At 35.0% G+C, this 14,324-nt stretch overlaps 4 protein-coding genes across 4 annotated transcripts; 1 reads left to right on the top strand and 3 right to left on the bottom strand.

Moving 5' to 3' along the window:
• Positions 1-917: 917 nt before the first annotated feature.
• On the bottom strand, positions 918-5,199 carry LOC114737669 (uncharacterized). The gene is made up of 2 exons (XM_028925626.1): positions 5,119-5,199; positions 918-4,215 (listed from the first exon to the last, which is right to left on the bottom strand). Exon 2 carries the CDS (start codon positions 3,999-4,001, stop codon positions 1,140-1,142), a length of 2,862 nt encoding a protein of 953 aa, XP_028781459.1. The 5' UTR covers positions 4,002-4,215; positions 5,119-5,199; the 3' UTR covers positions 918-1,139.
• Positions 5,200-5,946: 747 nt separating this feature from the next.
• LOC114737658 (pentatricopeptide repeat-containing protein At2g36980, mitochondrial-like) lies at positions 5,947-6,846 on the bottom strand. The gene has a single exon (XM_028925607.1). The coding sequence runs from the start codon at positions 6,844-6,846 to the stop codon at positions 5,947-5,949; it is 900 nt and encodes a 299-aa protein (XP_028781440.1).
• Positions 5,953-8,202, bottom strand: LOC114737681 (pentatricopeptide repeat-containing protein At2g36980, mitochondrial-like). The gene is made up of 2 exons (XM_028925637.1): positions 7,111-8,202; positions 5,953-6,896 (listed from the first exon to the last, which is right to left on the bottom strand). Exons 1-2 carry the CDS (start codon positions 7,852-7,854, stop codon positions 6,849-6,851), a joined length of 792 nt encoding a protein of 263 aa, XP_028781470.1. The 5' UTR covers positions 7,855-8,202; the 3' UTR covers positions 5,953-6,848.
• A 1,493-nt stretch (positions 8,203-9,695) lies between these two features.
• On the top strand, positions 9,696-10,261 carry LOC114737653 (classical arabinogalactan protein 25-like). Its single transcript, XM_028925601.1, has one exon. The coding sequence runs from the start codon at positions 9,746-9,748 to the stop codon at positions 10,166-10,168; it is 423 nt and encodes a 140-aa protein (XP_028781434.1). The 5' UTR covers positions 9,696-9,745; the 3' UTR covers positions 10,169-10,261.
• The last annotated feature ends 4,063 nt before the right edge of the window (positions 10,262-14,324 follow it).

Raw genomic sequence — 14,324 nt, 5'->3', positions numbered from 1 at the left:
GTATTTCTCATTCAATTTAAAAGTGCTAAATATATGATATATGACTTTTATTTATAGGCATCGCTTTACATTTTTGACAAAATATAAGATTACATAATAAAGAGATAATTGTGAGATATAAGGATAATGAGATATGTTGAAGATAATGAGAGATATAAATATTCACAAAGGTATTATTATATTCATAACAGTGTTTGCATATTTACATTTTTGTTTACGGCCTTTTAAATAATTACAATCTTTAAGATCTTTTATAACAAATATAACTTTCCTTGGTCATTCTCTCTAATTTTTCCTTAGGATATTACCCCATTTTGGCCGCCTACCAAAAGTTATATTTTCAAAAATTAAAAAGGAAACTAAAAACCTATCAATCGCCTCGAAATCGTGAAACCTCATTGTGTGGAATCTCACAAACTGTAGGCGTAGAAGATGTGTTGATTTATATGAAATTTAGCTCTCAAGAAGCAGACAAGTTGAATTCTGATATATTGGGCGGCCATGTATGTGTAAGTAGATGCAATTGTATTTGTCCTGGAATAACAAATATGTAATCCTGACTTCTACACGCTTATATTGGGTAGCTCACCCAAGACAACAAGTGTCTTAATAACAAGATATCAAATGATAATGTGATTTAGAAAATCATCTAATATCACCCCAACACCCCCCCCCCCCAAAACCAAAAAACCATTTTTAATAGTCTCGTTTTACTCACAATAAACTAGTATTATTCTGAAGACAACTTCCAATGGCCATTCCAAGCACAAGTGTCTTGAGCAGCATGAATACCCTTTCCTATATTGTTGTAACATGGCAGATCCTAAAGAGCATGAATAACAATGTACATCTACATCCAAAGTCACTCTAGAAAGCTGGATATGGATGGGTGCAGAAACTTAAAAAAGCAGCAAAGATCCGGCAAAACAAACTTCATTAAAGAAAGCAGTTAGAGTAATAACAAAATGTTAACATTTCAAGTGTTGCCAGAATAAATTAAATACAATTTTTACAGGAGATACCACTGAATAGACAAAGATATTGTATTAATCTGTCTAATTACAAAAAGGTGTTGAGTCCGGGTATACCAAGAAGTTTGAGATTTTTGCTCGTTGGTCGCAGTAAATCAATCAACCTACTTACTGGGAAGTCCAAAAGTGAACGGGTACAGCTCCTGGATCAAGCTCCCAGAAGCCCTTCAGACTGCCATGCTTCTCTGTAAGTTTGAATTCTGGGATTTGGTGGGAGAACCTGAGCAACTGTGCCTGGGGTACTCTCATAGTGATGGGTGATCCTTCAAATGTTTTCGGCTTGAAAACTGAATTATATCCACTAACGATCTCCATGACTAAAACTTCAATCCAAGAGGCATTTTCCTCAATAATTTCCACTATGTCATACTCCCAGTTTACCAGATCGGAGCATTTGATTTTAGGCGTCCATTTCCTATATAATGCCCAAACTTCACCTTTCCTTGGAAAGATGGAATATTCATTGTCCTTTCTGTCAAAATTGACCCGTACCAGATGTGAAAGGGAGAGGGTGTTCGTATAAACATTTGTATTCCCATTTCTACTTTTGAACCTGCCACAAGATATAAGCATGTCTTTGTCTTCCCATCTAATAGTGTTATCTGGCAGCCAGCAGGAAGCAAGCCACATAATATGCAATTCAAAACCAGGGCTCCTCTTGATTTCCACAATCTCACCATAGTACCTTGGCAGGCCATCTTCATCACTATAAAATGCCCAAATCTGACCAACATGAAACTTCTCCGGGGCCTTCCCATCGTCAAAATTGTAGAACTGAGGATCAGGAATTTCCATAGCTTCTGGGGTCGAAGACAGAGGAGCACTACTATCTTCAACAAAGTTAACTGAACCATTGTTCTTCGCCAAATTGCTTGTTTCAAAATTATCCCGGAAAGCATGTAAATTCCTATCAGGTGCCACCATGGGCTTCAATCTCTCTGAAGATCTTCTACTCACACCACTGGATGGGGAATGACCATCCTTCACTTCCAAATCAATGGGAACAGCAACCTCTTCGAGGTTCAAAGGCGAAGGCAAAGACGCAGGATCAAGTTCCCAAGATCCTACAGGAACACCTACTCTTTCCTGACCAGTCATCTTAAAAGACGGAACCCTGTGAGAGAATCTGAATAACTCTGCTGAGGGAATTTTGATTGGGTAGGCGCCTTCCTTCATAATTCTAGAGAAGAGACTCACGAAGCCTTTCAATTTAGCCAAGTATGCAATAAATACACCCTCACCTTCAACATAGTCCGTCAATATTTCAACGAACTCAAAGTCATACTTTGGATGAGATTCCACGTCCATATACCATTTGATATCCCAATTTTTATAGAGAGCCCAGGTTTCTCCCTTTCTAGGATAAACTTCAAAAGCATTACTTCCAATTTTTTCACACAGAACTCGATGAGAAAACATGGGATGATCTTCTGTGGTTTCGGAGTGTCTAAGCCCATACTTTCCACAGGCAACCGGCAATTGCTTGTTTACCCAATTAATTTCATCCTCATTACTCGGTTCTGGTTCAAACCATGTTATCCGCAGCTTGAACCCAGAGGAGAAAACTTTCTTAATTAGAGCATAGAATCTAGGCATGCCATCATTTGTATCATAAACAGCCCAAACCTGCCCAACTGCAAAACAATCTTTCTGCTTGTCCTTGTCAAAGTCATTAAACTCTGCATCAGGACAGACTATAATATTAGGCTGCTCTGTTATATTGCAGGCTGAATTGGGGACACAATGCTCATTAACTTCAGCAGCCGTCTTTGAACCTTGCACTGCTTTTCCCAACACCTCCTTAGTCTCCTCCTTTCTATTCAGTAATATGTCTTCAGGATAAAGACCATGCTTCCGCTTCTGCTTCTGCTTTAACCCTTTCTTGCGATATTCTAGATCATCAGCCAAACCGTTCACCCTTTTTGAAACATTTATGCCATCATCGTCACCATCACTCACATTTTCCTTGTAAGAAACCTGCTGTTTTTTCCGTGAAGATCTGCGAGGATTTTCTTCTCTAAAAGTGGCATGGTTTCGTTCATTAGTAATGCCATCCTCATCAGAAATGATATCATCAGAAGCCATACCACTCTCAGAATCAGAGCTGTGTACGGAATCAGAACTTTCACTAATTTCCACTACTTGCTCCCTCTGCCGTTTTCTATTAAGCTTTCTAGATACACGGGACGTTGGGAATTTCTTATCAAAAGGCTTTGCATTGACATTTCTACCATGTGATTTACCTTGAGATCCAACATCCACCTTAACCGAATGATGATTCGGACCATCTTGTGGCTGCACAAAAGGATGCGGACTTGAATGGGCTGGTGGAACTGTACCTTGCATACTTATGTCATAAGCGACAAAGGGCCTGTTGCAACTTTGACAACGCAGAGATCGATTTAGAACTTCTAAGTAATATTGAAATCTAATAGAACAGAATGGGCAAACAGTCCAAAATGTAGAGGAGCCATTATTAAACCCCTGCTGAGGATTCAAGTCTGTGAAATTGGCCCTATTATGGGTTTGCACCCCAGTATCAACATTCACAAAAATATTCCGTGGTGCACAATATGAAGTTCTGCTTCTGTCATGTGCAGCTCGTTTCTGCCTGTCCAAAAGCACTGCCTGAGCTTCCCCTATCAGCTTAAATGCGGCTTCAGCACCAGCAAACTTGTTTTTATCAGGATGAAGTAGGAGAGCGAACTTCCTGTATTGCTTCCTTATTGTTGCTTCATCAGCTGTCTGCTCTACTTGAAGAATTCCGTACCAGTCCTTTTCATTGCAAAATTTCTTCTCTGCGGAGCAATGAACATCACAAACAATAAGCATCTGAGCTATATTCTCCAGATCAGGAAATAGTTGCTGAGCCTTAATAGCAATTTTACGGGCCCCTGTGAAATCTTTGTTTTCCATCTTCTTTTCTGCAACATTCTTAGCCCTTACGGCCTCTTCTCTATTGCAGTCCATCAGAAATCAAGATTCTGAAACCTAACAGTGAGTGCTCAGATCAAGTGCATTGACAAAAGAGCTGCATTTAATTAGCAATTGCTCTGGGAAAAACTTGTACAGATTAAAAAGCAGGGTGCACCTATAACTTAGATCCCCATCAGTCCCCCAAGATGTACAATGCTCACATTCAGATTGAGCATGCAGACTCAGTGTAGCCTGCAGCTATTACATCCTGCACTTGCCAAAATCATAAGAGAATGTAAATGACACAGTTATATCAATAAACAAACACTATTCCAAATGCAAGAGTTTGCATCAATATATAGATTGAGCCCTTCAGATCACCACATTAGCAGCACAACTGCAGAGTTTGCAATGAACAACACCTTGCCCCCTCTCCCACCACTTCAGGGAAAGGGGTGGAGGGGAGATAGATCAGCGAAAAAAAATAACTCTCAACAGTTTTAAGCAATCACAAACTCTAAAGCATATAACAAATGCATAGAAAACATGAGCGAAATCCACTACACAAGAAACAACAGCGTAACGACCATTTTAAAGTCTACAACATCAAGAAACACACCCTCGAGCCTTTGATTGGATAGCTAGAGGTAGCCAAAGCTTATAATCAATTGCTGGTTGCTATCAAACAAAATAATAACTTCATTTGCCACCCTCCCCCCTTATCACTTCCAAATAATCACATCGCAATACCCGATCACCGCATTCAATATCCAAACCGACATAGAAATTATAAGCAGCGTATGGCAATACATTGATCAGAAATAACCCCAATAAAACAATATTCAAATTACAGGGGGGAAAATCATTTTTTACATCCCAAATAAACGGCAGAAGAAAGAAGATACCAGAATTTACGAACATCAAATCAATATATTTGAAAAATAAGTAAACAACTGAAATTATATCATCATAATGAAGGAACGAGCACAAGCCGAACATTAATTACCTCTCGCAGAGGAAGGGCTGCATTAGCAATATGAATTTACGTATGGGGTACTCTTTTTTCAACGGAAAAAAAATTGATAAACCCTAAAAACAATTCACTGAGAAATCCCAAATAACTGAAGCGACTCTAGGAGCGCAAGCGAGAGAGAATATGAATTGTACGGACCTGGGGAACATTGGAGGTGGGAGGAGCGGCGCACACATCGTAGAGGGGGAGGGAATACTGAGTGCTGCAAGTGACAGACAAAATACTGGTTGACTTGATAGATTAAGATACAAATCTTTTTTTTTTTTGGCCAGAAAGCATTTATCCCAATTGATCCCTGGTGGCGGCCTTACTTATCCACAAATACACACATTTATTGGTGAATTTTCACCGATTCAGCTAATTTGGTTTATTTTGAGTGATTTTATCTTGTATAACTTCAATATACGAAGAGTTTTGTCACATAACAACCTTTTTCAAGTGATGACAGAGATTTGCCAAACAAACAAATCTCATTCTCCATTAAAGTGGGTATTAGCCATATGATAAGTTTTTACCGCATAAAAATGGCATTTAAGAAGTCATACTATTTTATATTTAACAAAAAGATATGTGATATATTTTTTATAACTTTGAAATAATGTGATTTTATTTTTTTTGTATAAAAATTAATTAATTACCTTAAAGGCAAGTTTTCCCTCTTTAGGGGGGATGGAGTTCAAATCTATTTTGATAACAGAGTTCTAATTGGTTATACGAAAAAAGTTATTGCTTTGGATTTTATCCGAGTATTAATTATTAAGTTTCCAACACCATTTGTTTAGTTGTCACATTTGACAAAACATTATTGTAACTTGCAATTGTTGTTTCAAGAATAAATTAACAATAATAATAATAATTTAGTTTCTGGCGACTGACAAATTTGTTAATTTGGTATTATAGCTCTGACAAGTTTGTTAGTTTTCTATCATTGTCTTATCACATCCAATATTCTTCATAAAAGAATCTTCAATAAAAAAAGTGAACAGGCCAAGGATGTCTCATTTCTAATTCGAGAAGGCAAACTGTCTCATATATGTTACCCATTTGAGGATGTGAATTGTTGTTTCCAGAAACAAAAGCAGCGACATCATTTTTCACTTCAATCCAACTACTTCCAGGCACTTTCTTCACTCTTTGATCCACCATTTCTTTCCTCAACCTCTCTGCTTCCTTCCATTTCCCACTTGCAAGATACAAATTTGACAATAACACATAAGCAGCTTCTTTTAATGGCTCTAACTTCTTCAAGTCTTCTCCCACAGTACTCCCAGTTCCTATATCTCCATGAAAATAACAAGCACCAAGTAGAATTTCCTGTGAGTTGGTCCTATCTGTGATGGTTTTTGAATACTTAGCGGCAATTTTTCTGGCTTCTGCGACGTACCCACTTCTTCCAAGCATGTCTACTATGCAAGCTACGTGATCTGTTCCATGAGAGAGCCCATAATCTAATCTCATTGATTCAAAAAACTTGAGGCCTTGGTATATAAGCCCCGCGTGGCTGCAAGTCATTAGAATCCCTATGAAGGTTACTTCATCTGGTTTTACACCAGATGTTACCATTTCATGGTAACTGTAAAGAGCTTCACTAGCTCTCCCATGGAGTCCCAGTGCAAACAACATTGTGTTCCATGAAATCAGATCCTTCTCAATAATACTATGAAATGCAAGCCTTGAACTTTCCAAGTCCCCACATTTAGCATACATGTTAACCAGGCTGTTTCCGACATAGACGTAGTTGTGTGAGCCGGATCGAATTATGCAACTATGGACCATTTTCCCATGTTCAAGCATTGCTAAGCTAGCACAGGCATGTAGGACTGCTCCAGCTACTAGATCATCAAGCTGGATTGAGTCTCTCACCATGTCTACAAACATATGAAGAGCTTGTTCCCCATTACCGTTTCTCGTATAACCTGCAATCATAGAAGTCCAGGAAACAATATTCTTCTCGGGAGCTTTCTGGAAAGCAAGAACAGCTTCCTGGGTATTGCCCATTTTCATATGGGCATCGATGATGGCATTCCAGGACACTTGATTAAAAGCACCAATGTCAAAGGATTCAAATACTGTAATAGCATCATCATGACAACCTAATTTAGAGTAAAAACTTAAAATTGAGTTATTTACCTCCACAGCAGAGGTCCAACCAGATTTGATAATGAAACTATGAATCATGCATCCATATAAAGTATCTGATGAACCAGCACAAGCGTTCATGAGAGCACTGAATGTACATTGGTCAGGATGATACAAACTCTCACACATTTCTTTAAACATATGCAGGCATGCTTCAACTTTTCCAACCTGAGCATATCCTACAATCATTATATTCCAAGCAATTTCAACCCTTACAGGCATCCTATGAAACAGTTCACTGGCCATGCTGAATAGACCAGAATTTGCATATGCAAACAGAAGTGAACACCATGTCACTTCATTCCTACAATCCATCTCATAAAAAACTTTTCTTGCATCGTCAGGACTCGAACACTTCCCATACATATCAACCAGCGAATTACACACTGGAAGATAACATAAGTACCCTGAAACAACAATTAAAGCATGAATTATTGTTCCAGTTTGAAGATGGCGAGCACCTGCACACGCATTCAGCGTTGCAGAGAATGAGAAGTTATCGGGTCTAAAGAGGGAGACTCTCATGTCACCGAAGAGAGACAAAGCTTCGTGGTAAAGTCCCAAACGAGAGTATCCACTTATCATGGCATTCCAAGCAACAGAGTCTCTATGTGGCATTTCGTCAAACAGTCTGCGTGCATGAGGGATTCTTCCACTCCGGGCTAAGCCCACCACCATAGACGTAGTCTTGAACAGCAGATCAGAACGCATGACAAAATCGAGTACATTCTTCATTCACAGTCACAAACTTTGGCCTTAATTCTCCATATAACAGTACCTGACGGGGAAACCAACTCTGTAACAGTGTGCTCCAGAACATTAGATGCAAAGCAGAAACTTGACATCGCTACAGAAATCGGGTGCTTCAGTAAGCTTGCAAAGAAACGAGTTCGTTATGTTTAACTTTTCCTAAAATGTTTCCTTTGGATTTGGGCACCGACGGGAGTAGCTTGTTTTGCAAAGAAATGAGTAAACATCTACGCTTGTATCTATGCATACGGACGCATAGACATACACATACCGATTTGGAGGAAGCATGATATTGCTCGAACTAAGACCCAATTTGCTAAAATAGTCATATAATTTCTTTTGAACTTAAAATTGATATATAATCACGATTCATGCATCATAAAGATTTTGTATAGGTACTCAGAAAATAATAATGCTTCAACGGCATTTGCAGTAACCATATTTGTCAAAACTTACATGCATGATTTCCAAGGAGCATGAAATATTGGAACTTGAAAGATTGATCTTACCTCTTCATCTTCGTTACTTTTAAGTTTAACCTATGGTAATAAATATCCTGATTATGATGAACTGATGCGCAATTAATTTCATCAATAAGATCAATATTAATTAGTTTGAAACCTCTCTTCTCCCCTTCCCATTCTCTTTTTTTTTTTTTTTAATCACTGGATTAATATTTTAACGGTTGAGATTTGAATCTTTTTAAAACTATTATTAAAATATTAAATTATAAAAATAAATAAACAATAAATTGTAAACTCTATTAAAATTCAATTATAATGGTTTGTAAATGCATTAAATATTTTGAAAAAAATTTCATAAATAATTTATAAAAATTAAAATCTGAACCATTGATAATCTAATTAGATCCTTCCCCTAGATTATGGAATATGGGCCAATCTTATATCAATTAGACTTTTTTTTTTGTTGGTTAGAAAGATATATATGGTCAATAAATAAATAAATAAATAACCTCTAGGGTTACACATTGAATTATGATGCCAAGGGCAGAATTGTCCCCATAGGAATGTTCAAATTCAAAAGGCTATAGGTTCCCCAATTAAAGGAGTGTAGGATTAGGAGAGGCTCCAAAACCAAAGAGGCATCAATTATCTCATACCAAACAAAACATATCACATGAAACCATATGACCCACTTATACCCTCTGCCACTTCACCCAAACAAACAATTACAAACTCTATTCTCTTGTCACCATCCAATACACACCAGCCACGTGGTGCTTCCTTTGACCCCCACCTACTCTCCATTATTTTTTTCACCATTCTTTCACGTTCATTTTCCCCCCAATTTTATGTATATAACGTCATTTCCCTTAAATTATAAAGCACTTCAGCTTTTCCCCTCTCCCCCTCGTCATTATAAAATTACCTGCAGGACAATCATTTTTTTCATATATATAAACTATAATAATAAGACTCAAAAAGCCTCTCAAACATTGTATCCGGTTCAAATCTTAATGACATATCAATGCTATTGTGATTTAGTGCTATGAAAATTTTTCAGTAAATAAAAAATTACAAGTTCAATTCTACTCATGACATTAAGGTATCAATAATACCTGCCTTTTTATAAGTTAATGATTTCATAGTCTAATGGCATGAAAATTTCATGAGATTTAAGGTTGTAGTCTCTTCTTTACAGTATTAACCATTTATTATTTCAACCAACAGTTTATTAATTACTTAAAATGACTTTTATTAGTGATGTCATATGCAAATGTTTTTTTTATAAAAAAAATCCATATATATACATATCTGCTTGGTATTTTGAGGGGGAGGCAATCATAACTCCACTCAGCACCCCAAGCCTCTCATAAGGTGTCTTTCACATTCTTGATTTGTTCATCATTGGCAAAATGGCTTCACTCACTGTTCATCATCTTCTCCTTCATCATTATCATCATCATCATCTTCATCAACCTCTTCTCTTCATATCCTTCATCCTCATCAGCTTCTCTCTCCTCTCTCCCTCTTCTTCCTCTTCTCCTTTCAGAGAACTATCACCAGACATTGCTCCTCTGCTGCCTTCCCCAGGTGGTGTTTTGCCCACTCCAACCGGTTCAGACATCCCCACCATTCCCTCAAGCCCGAGCCCTCCCAACCCGGACGATGATCTCACTGCTGCTCCCGGTCCACTCTCTGCACTCTCACCATTCGGCCCGGTTCAGCCCGATTCTCAGGCTCCTGCTGCAGTAACCCTAGCTTCTTCTGCAGCAGCCATGGCCGCTGCTCTTGCAGGTTCTCTAGCTTACTGGTTTATTATTGTATGCAGAGTCTGACACTTGCATTTTGCAGAATCACCATGTGGCTCATTATTATTCAATTTCTGGTTAAATTGATTATTATTCTTCTGATAATCTCTTTGCTATGTGTTATAATTAATTACTTCTTTGTCATTATTTTTCTTAATAATTACATATGATATGTTTTTTTTTTACATGTATAATATATATGATGGACTTCCCTGGTAATGGTTTTACTGGCTCTCTGGGAATCTTTTAATTTGCTTTTGGGTGATTGATTCTACTGTAGATTTTCCTAGCTAGTTGTAATAATTCAGGTTGCCTTTTTGTGTTTGTGTTTATCCATGAAAGGCACAAAAGATCCTCTCTCTTTTTCTTTTTCCCCCTTTCGTCTTTCCAAACAGATTCCCATGATTGAAACTTTTTGCCGTCATTTTTGGATTTCCAGCTTCACGCTGGCTTCTAGCTGGATTCACAATTGTAAATTTGTAGCTTTTTTTTTTTAGTGTTAAATTCGTAGCTTATTAACTCGGCAGATTTCTCATATAGCATTGTGTGAATAATATATTTTTTTTATAGATTTATTTTGAAACAACTATGTAATAATTTTTGGGATAATTAATCTGCAAGTCCTTATAGTTTCAACCAATTTTAAATCAGGTCCCTATAATTTTTTTTCTTTTTATCAGATCCTTATACTTTCACCTGTTTTTAATTAGGTCCTTGCATTTATTTTTCTTTTTATCAAGTCCTTATAAGATCACCTTATTTTTAAGTAAGTCCCTGAATTTTTTATTCTTTATTTTATAAAGTCTAATAGTACTATTTTATAAACATAAAATAGTATATATTATATAATATTAGTTTATAAACAATAATATTCTAAAAATAATGAATTATTATAATAATTTTATTTTTTTAGCAAAAAAAATTAATTGTTTTAAAAAAATTTCCTTAATTAATTAATTATATTACTTATCTTTTATTATATAATTATTAATATTTTATATTTCAGTACTAATTTATTTAATTAAGTTCATATTTAATTAATAAATAAAAATTAAAACTAGATGGACCTAATTAAAATTTTAGTGAAATTATAAGGACTTAATAAAAAGAAAAATAAATGTGAGGACCTAATTAAAAATAGATGAAAGTATAAGGACCTGATAAAAAGAAAAAAAACTATAAGGATCTAATTCAAAATTGGTTAAAACTATAAGGACTTCCAAATTAATTAACCCATAATTTTTCAATGGAGATGAAGTAAAAATTTTAGGGAAATTTGAGAAAAAGTGTCTCATCCGAAATTGTGCAGATGAGGGAATGACTTAAAATTAGAATATTGATATTTTGAACAGACAAAATTTGCAAAGTACTGATACTTTCTACATTTAAAAATTAACAGGTCCTTCTCACTAATAAAATTTTTGATGAAATTTTTTTAATTTCTCCGAAATTCGATTGTGCATATTTGGGATGTTTACTGTGAGTGATTGAATAGTTATGATCAATTTTGCTTATGTATGAAACAAATACTATTGGGAGAGGTCTCAGCTACGGCGCTTGATAATATCTCAAGAGATTAGTCTCTCACCGTTTGGGTGGAAGGATACTCTGGACAATCCAAAAAATTTTTTTGCTTATTTATTTTTTAGTATTTGAATTTAACCAAAACCTTTTTTTGACATTTTAAGAGGTGATTGAAAAGTAATTAACTAGCAAGAGACTAATAAAGCCATGAGATGTGAAAATACAGAGAATTTTTGGACATTATTGCGTTAATTTAGTGATGTGAAGTTTGATAATGCAGATGATTCCATTGGACTGTCATGTCTGTTTGTAGTGTAATGAGATGTGATGGAACATTATTTAGAAAATTGATTGGGAGCATGTGATGAGACCCGTAATGATCAGGAATTAGTTGTCTTTTTTTTAAAAATATATATTTATATTATATTTTTACTAATATTTTTTAATTTAATAATCCAATAATGGATCACATGCATGCTGCCCTATGATCAAATTTTCAAATTAATTCATTAGCAAACAGTGTTTAGGTGAACTTCTTTTTTTTTGTCTGTTTTTGCTGTCTTCTTCCCTCTCCCAAACTTTGGATTCCTTACTTGGTACTCTCACTAGTGACTTGCGTTCCCTCTTATTAGCTGAGAATTTCAGCCTATGATTTTAGATATGACATTCTACACATTTCGTTAATTTATACTCCTCCGGTCTTTAATATAAGACCCATTTAAATAATTTGATTAGATTAAGAAAGTTAGGTAAGTTAATTAATTATAAGAAAAGTGACACATTTTTCCTAAAATACCGTAAACATCTTTTATAATACTTCCTCTCCCTCTTCTACTTGATTATACTTGAGGAAGTATTCATAGGGGTAATTAAGAGAAAATTGATAAATATGAAAAATGGGTATTATATTTAGGACCAAAACCAACTCAAGAATTGGGTCCTATATTAAGAACCGGAAGAGTATTATTTATACAATTAAATCTCATATTATCTAAGAAAGGAATTTAAATAGAATGAAAGTCAATTTATTACCGAGTTCAATAGATGTTCATGTTTTTTAAAACAAAAAAAGTGCTACCTGTATCCATTTAAACCCATATGGGTTTGGACCAATCCGTTTAGTGTAGGCTTAGGGAGTGTTTGGTAAGATAGAAAAGTGCTTTCAAAAGCACTTTCTGCTTTTCAAAAGACTTTCTACACATTTCGTTAATTTATACTCCTCCGATCCTTATTATAAGACCCAATTTGACTTTTTATTTGGTCCTAATTATAAGACCCAATCCATTTTCTCTTTTATATTTATGTATTTTTTCCAAGATAATCCTTTTAATAATGATAGTTTTAGCCAATATACTTAATTAGCAAGGATATTTTAGGAATAACAACACTTATTTATTATAAATAACCAACTTAACTTACTTCCTTAATCTCCTCAAATAAGTCAATTGGGTCTTATAATTAGGACCGGAGGAGTATTATTTATATAATTAAATCTCATACTATCTAAGAAAGGAATTTAAATAGAATGAAAGTCAATTTATTATCGAGTTCAATAGATATTCATGCTTTTTAAAACAAAGAAAAGCTACCTGTGTCCATTTAGGTCCACACGGGTTTGGACCAGTCTGTTTAGTGTAGGCTAGGGGGTGTTTAGTAAGATGAAAAAGTATTTTTCAAAAACACTTTCTCACAAAACGAGTAAGATTTCTCTATATATTTACCTTGTATACCGTAAAAGCACTTTTAAAACTTTAGTTTGACTTTCATCTTGGATAAATTGACTATAAAACCTTGTGGGTAAGTTGGCAAAAGAAAAATAAAAATAAAAGCCAAAGGAATCAAAATTTCAAGCAATGATCACGTGAAACGAAATAAACGGAGAGGTTAGTGTAAAAAAAAAAAAAAAAAGGCCGAGAGTTTGTTTTCTTCAACGAGAGCTCCTCACAGCTCACAAGATTTGATTTGTTTTGAACCACTTGGTTGGCATCCGGGGACAGCATGACGCCGCCGTCAATTTCAGAACTTAGAATACACCTCCCTCTAGTGATACTACCTCTAATGTTTAATATAAAATCTTAATAATTAATTTACAGATATTAAAAAATTTATTTAAATTAATTATTTATAATAAATGTTTTTTTTTAAAAATTACTTTCTTTAATCATGCATGTCGAAACTGAAAACTCTTTTAATAGTAAAATTAATATGGATATTTTAACTCAAAAAAATAATAAATTTAAGAAGCAAATACATTAAGATTTTATATTTAAAACTAAAATGAACCCTTTTTTTGTGGGAAAAAAAAGAGTCCTTTATATAACTCATATTTAGGGCCGACAGTAGTAGTTTATTTTTCTCAATTTTTTTTGTAAATTTTGATTTATTGGAGAAAAAGACCTGGCTCACATGGGCGATAGTTTTGTGATTTCTCATTTCAAACATTCAATTAAATGGGAGGTTTCTGACTTTCTACATATTGTGTGTGGAAAAAAACCCCTTTACTTGAAAGTAGTCGTATTTATATTTACAAACGGATTAACATTAACAATCTATTTGGAATGACACAACTTGTTCGAGTCCATGCAATAATTTGACGTACAACATTCTATTTTCTAACCCACCAATTCTGAGGCACTGTTTCAAGAACTATTTTCAAAAA

This window comes from Neltuma alba, unplaced genomic scaffold (genome assembly GCF_004799145.2).
Source record: "Neltuma alba isolate B1F8T4 unplaced genomic scaffold, ASM479914v2 tig00013478_pilon, whole genome shotgun sequence".
In the NCBI taxonomy this organism is placed as follows: domain Eukaryota; kingdom Viridiplantae; phylum Streptophyta; class Magnoliopsida; order Fabales; family Fabaceae; genus Neltuma; species Neltuma alba.
This window is presented reverse-complemented; position numbering and strand designations above follow the sequence as displayed.

Excerpts from the sequence above, each read along its gene's own strand:
- LOC114737653 (XM_028925601.1), top strand. The coding sequence starts at position 9,746 with ATGGCTTCACTCACTGTTCATCATCTTCTCCTTCATCATTATCATCAT.
- LOC114737658 (XM_028925607.1), bottom strand. The coding sequence starts at position 6,846 with ATGGTGAGAGACTCAATCCAGCTTGATGATCTAGTAGCTGGAGCAGTC.
- LOC114737681 (XM_028925637.1), bottom strand. The coding sequence starts at position 7,854 with ATGAAGAATGTACTCGATTTTGTCATGCGTTCTGATCTGCTGTTCAAG. Across the intron at positions 6,897-7,110 it reads GTTGGACCTCTGCTGTGGAG|GTTATACGAGAAACGGTAAT; the intron begins GTAAATAACTCA and ends CTATGATTGCAG.
- LOC114737669 (XM_028925626.1), bottom strand. The coding sequence starts at position 4,001 with ATGGACTGCAATAGAGAAGAGGCCGTAAGGGCTAAGAATGTTGCAGAA.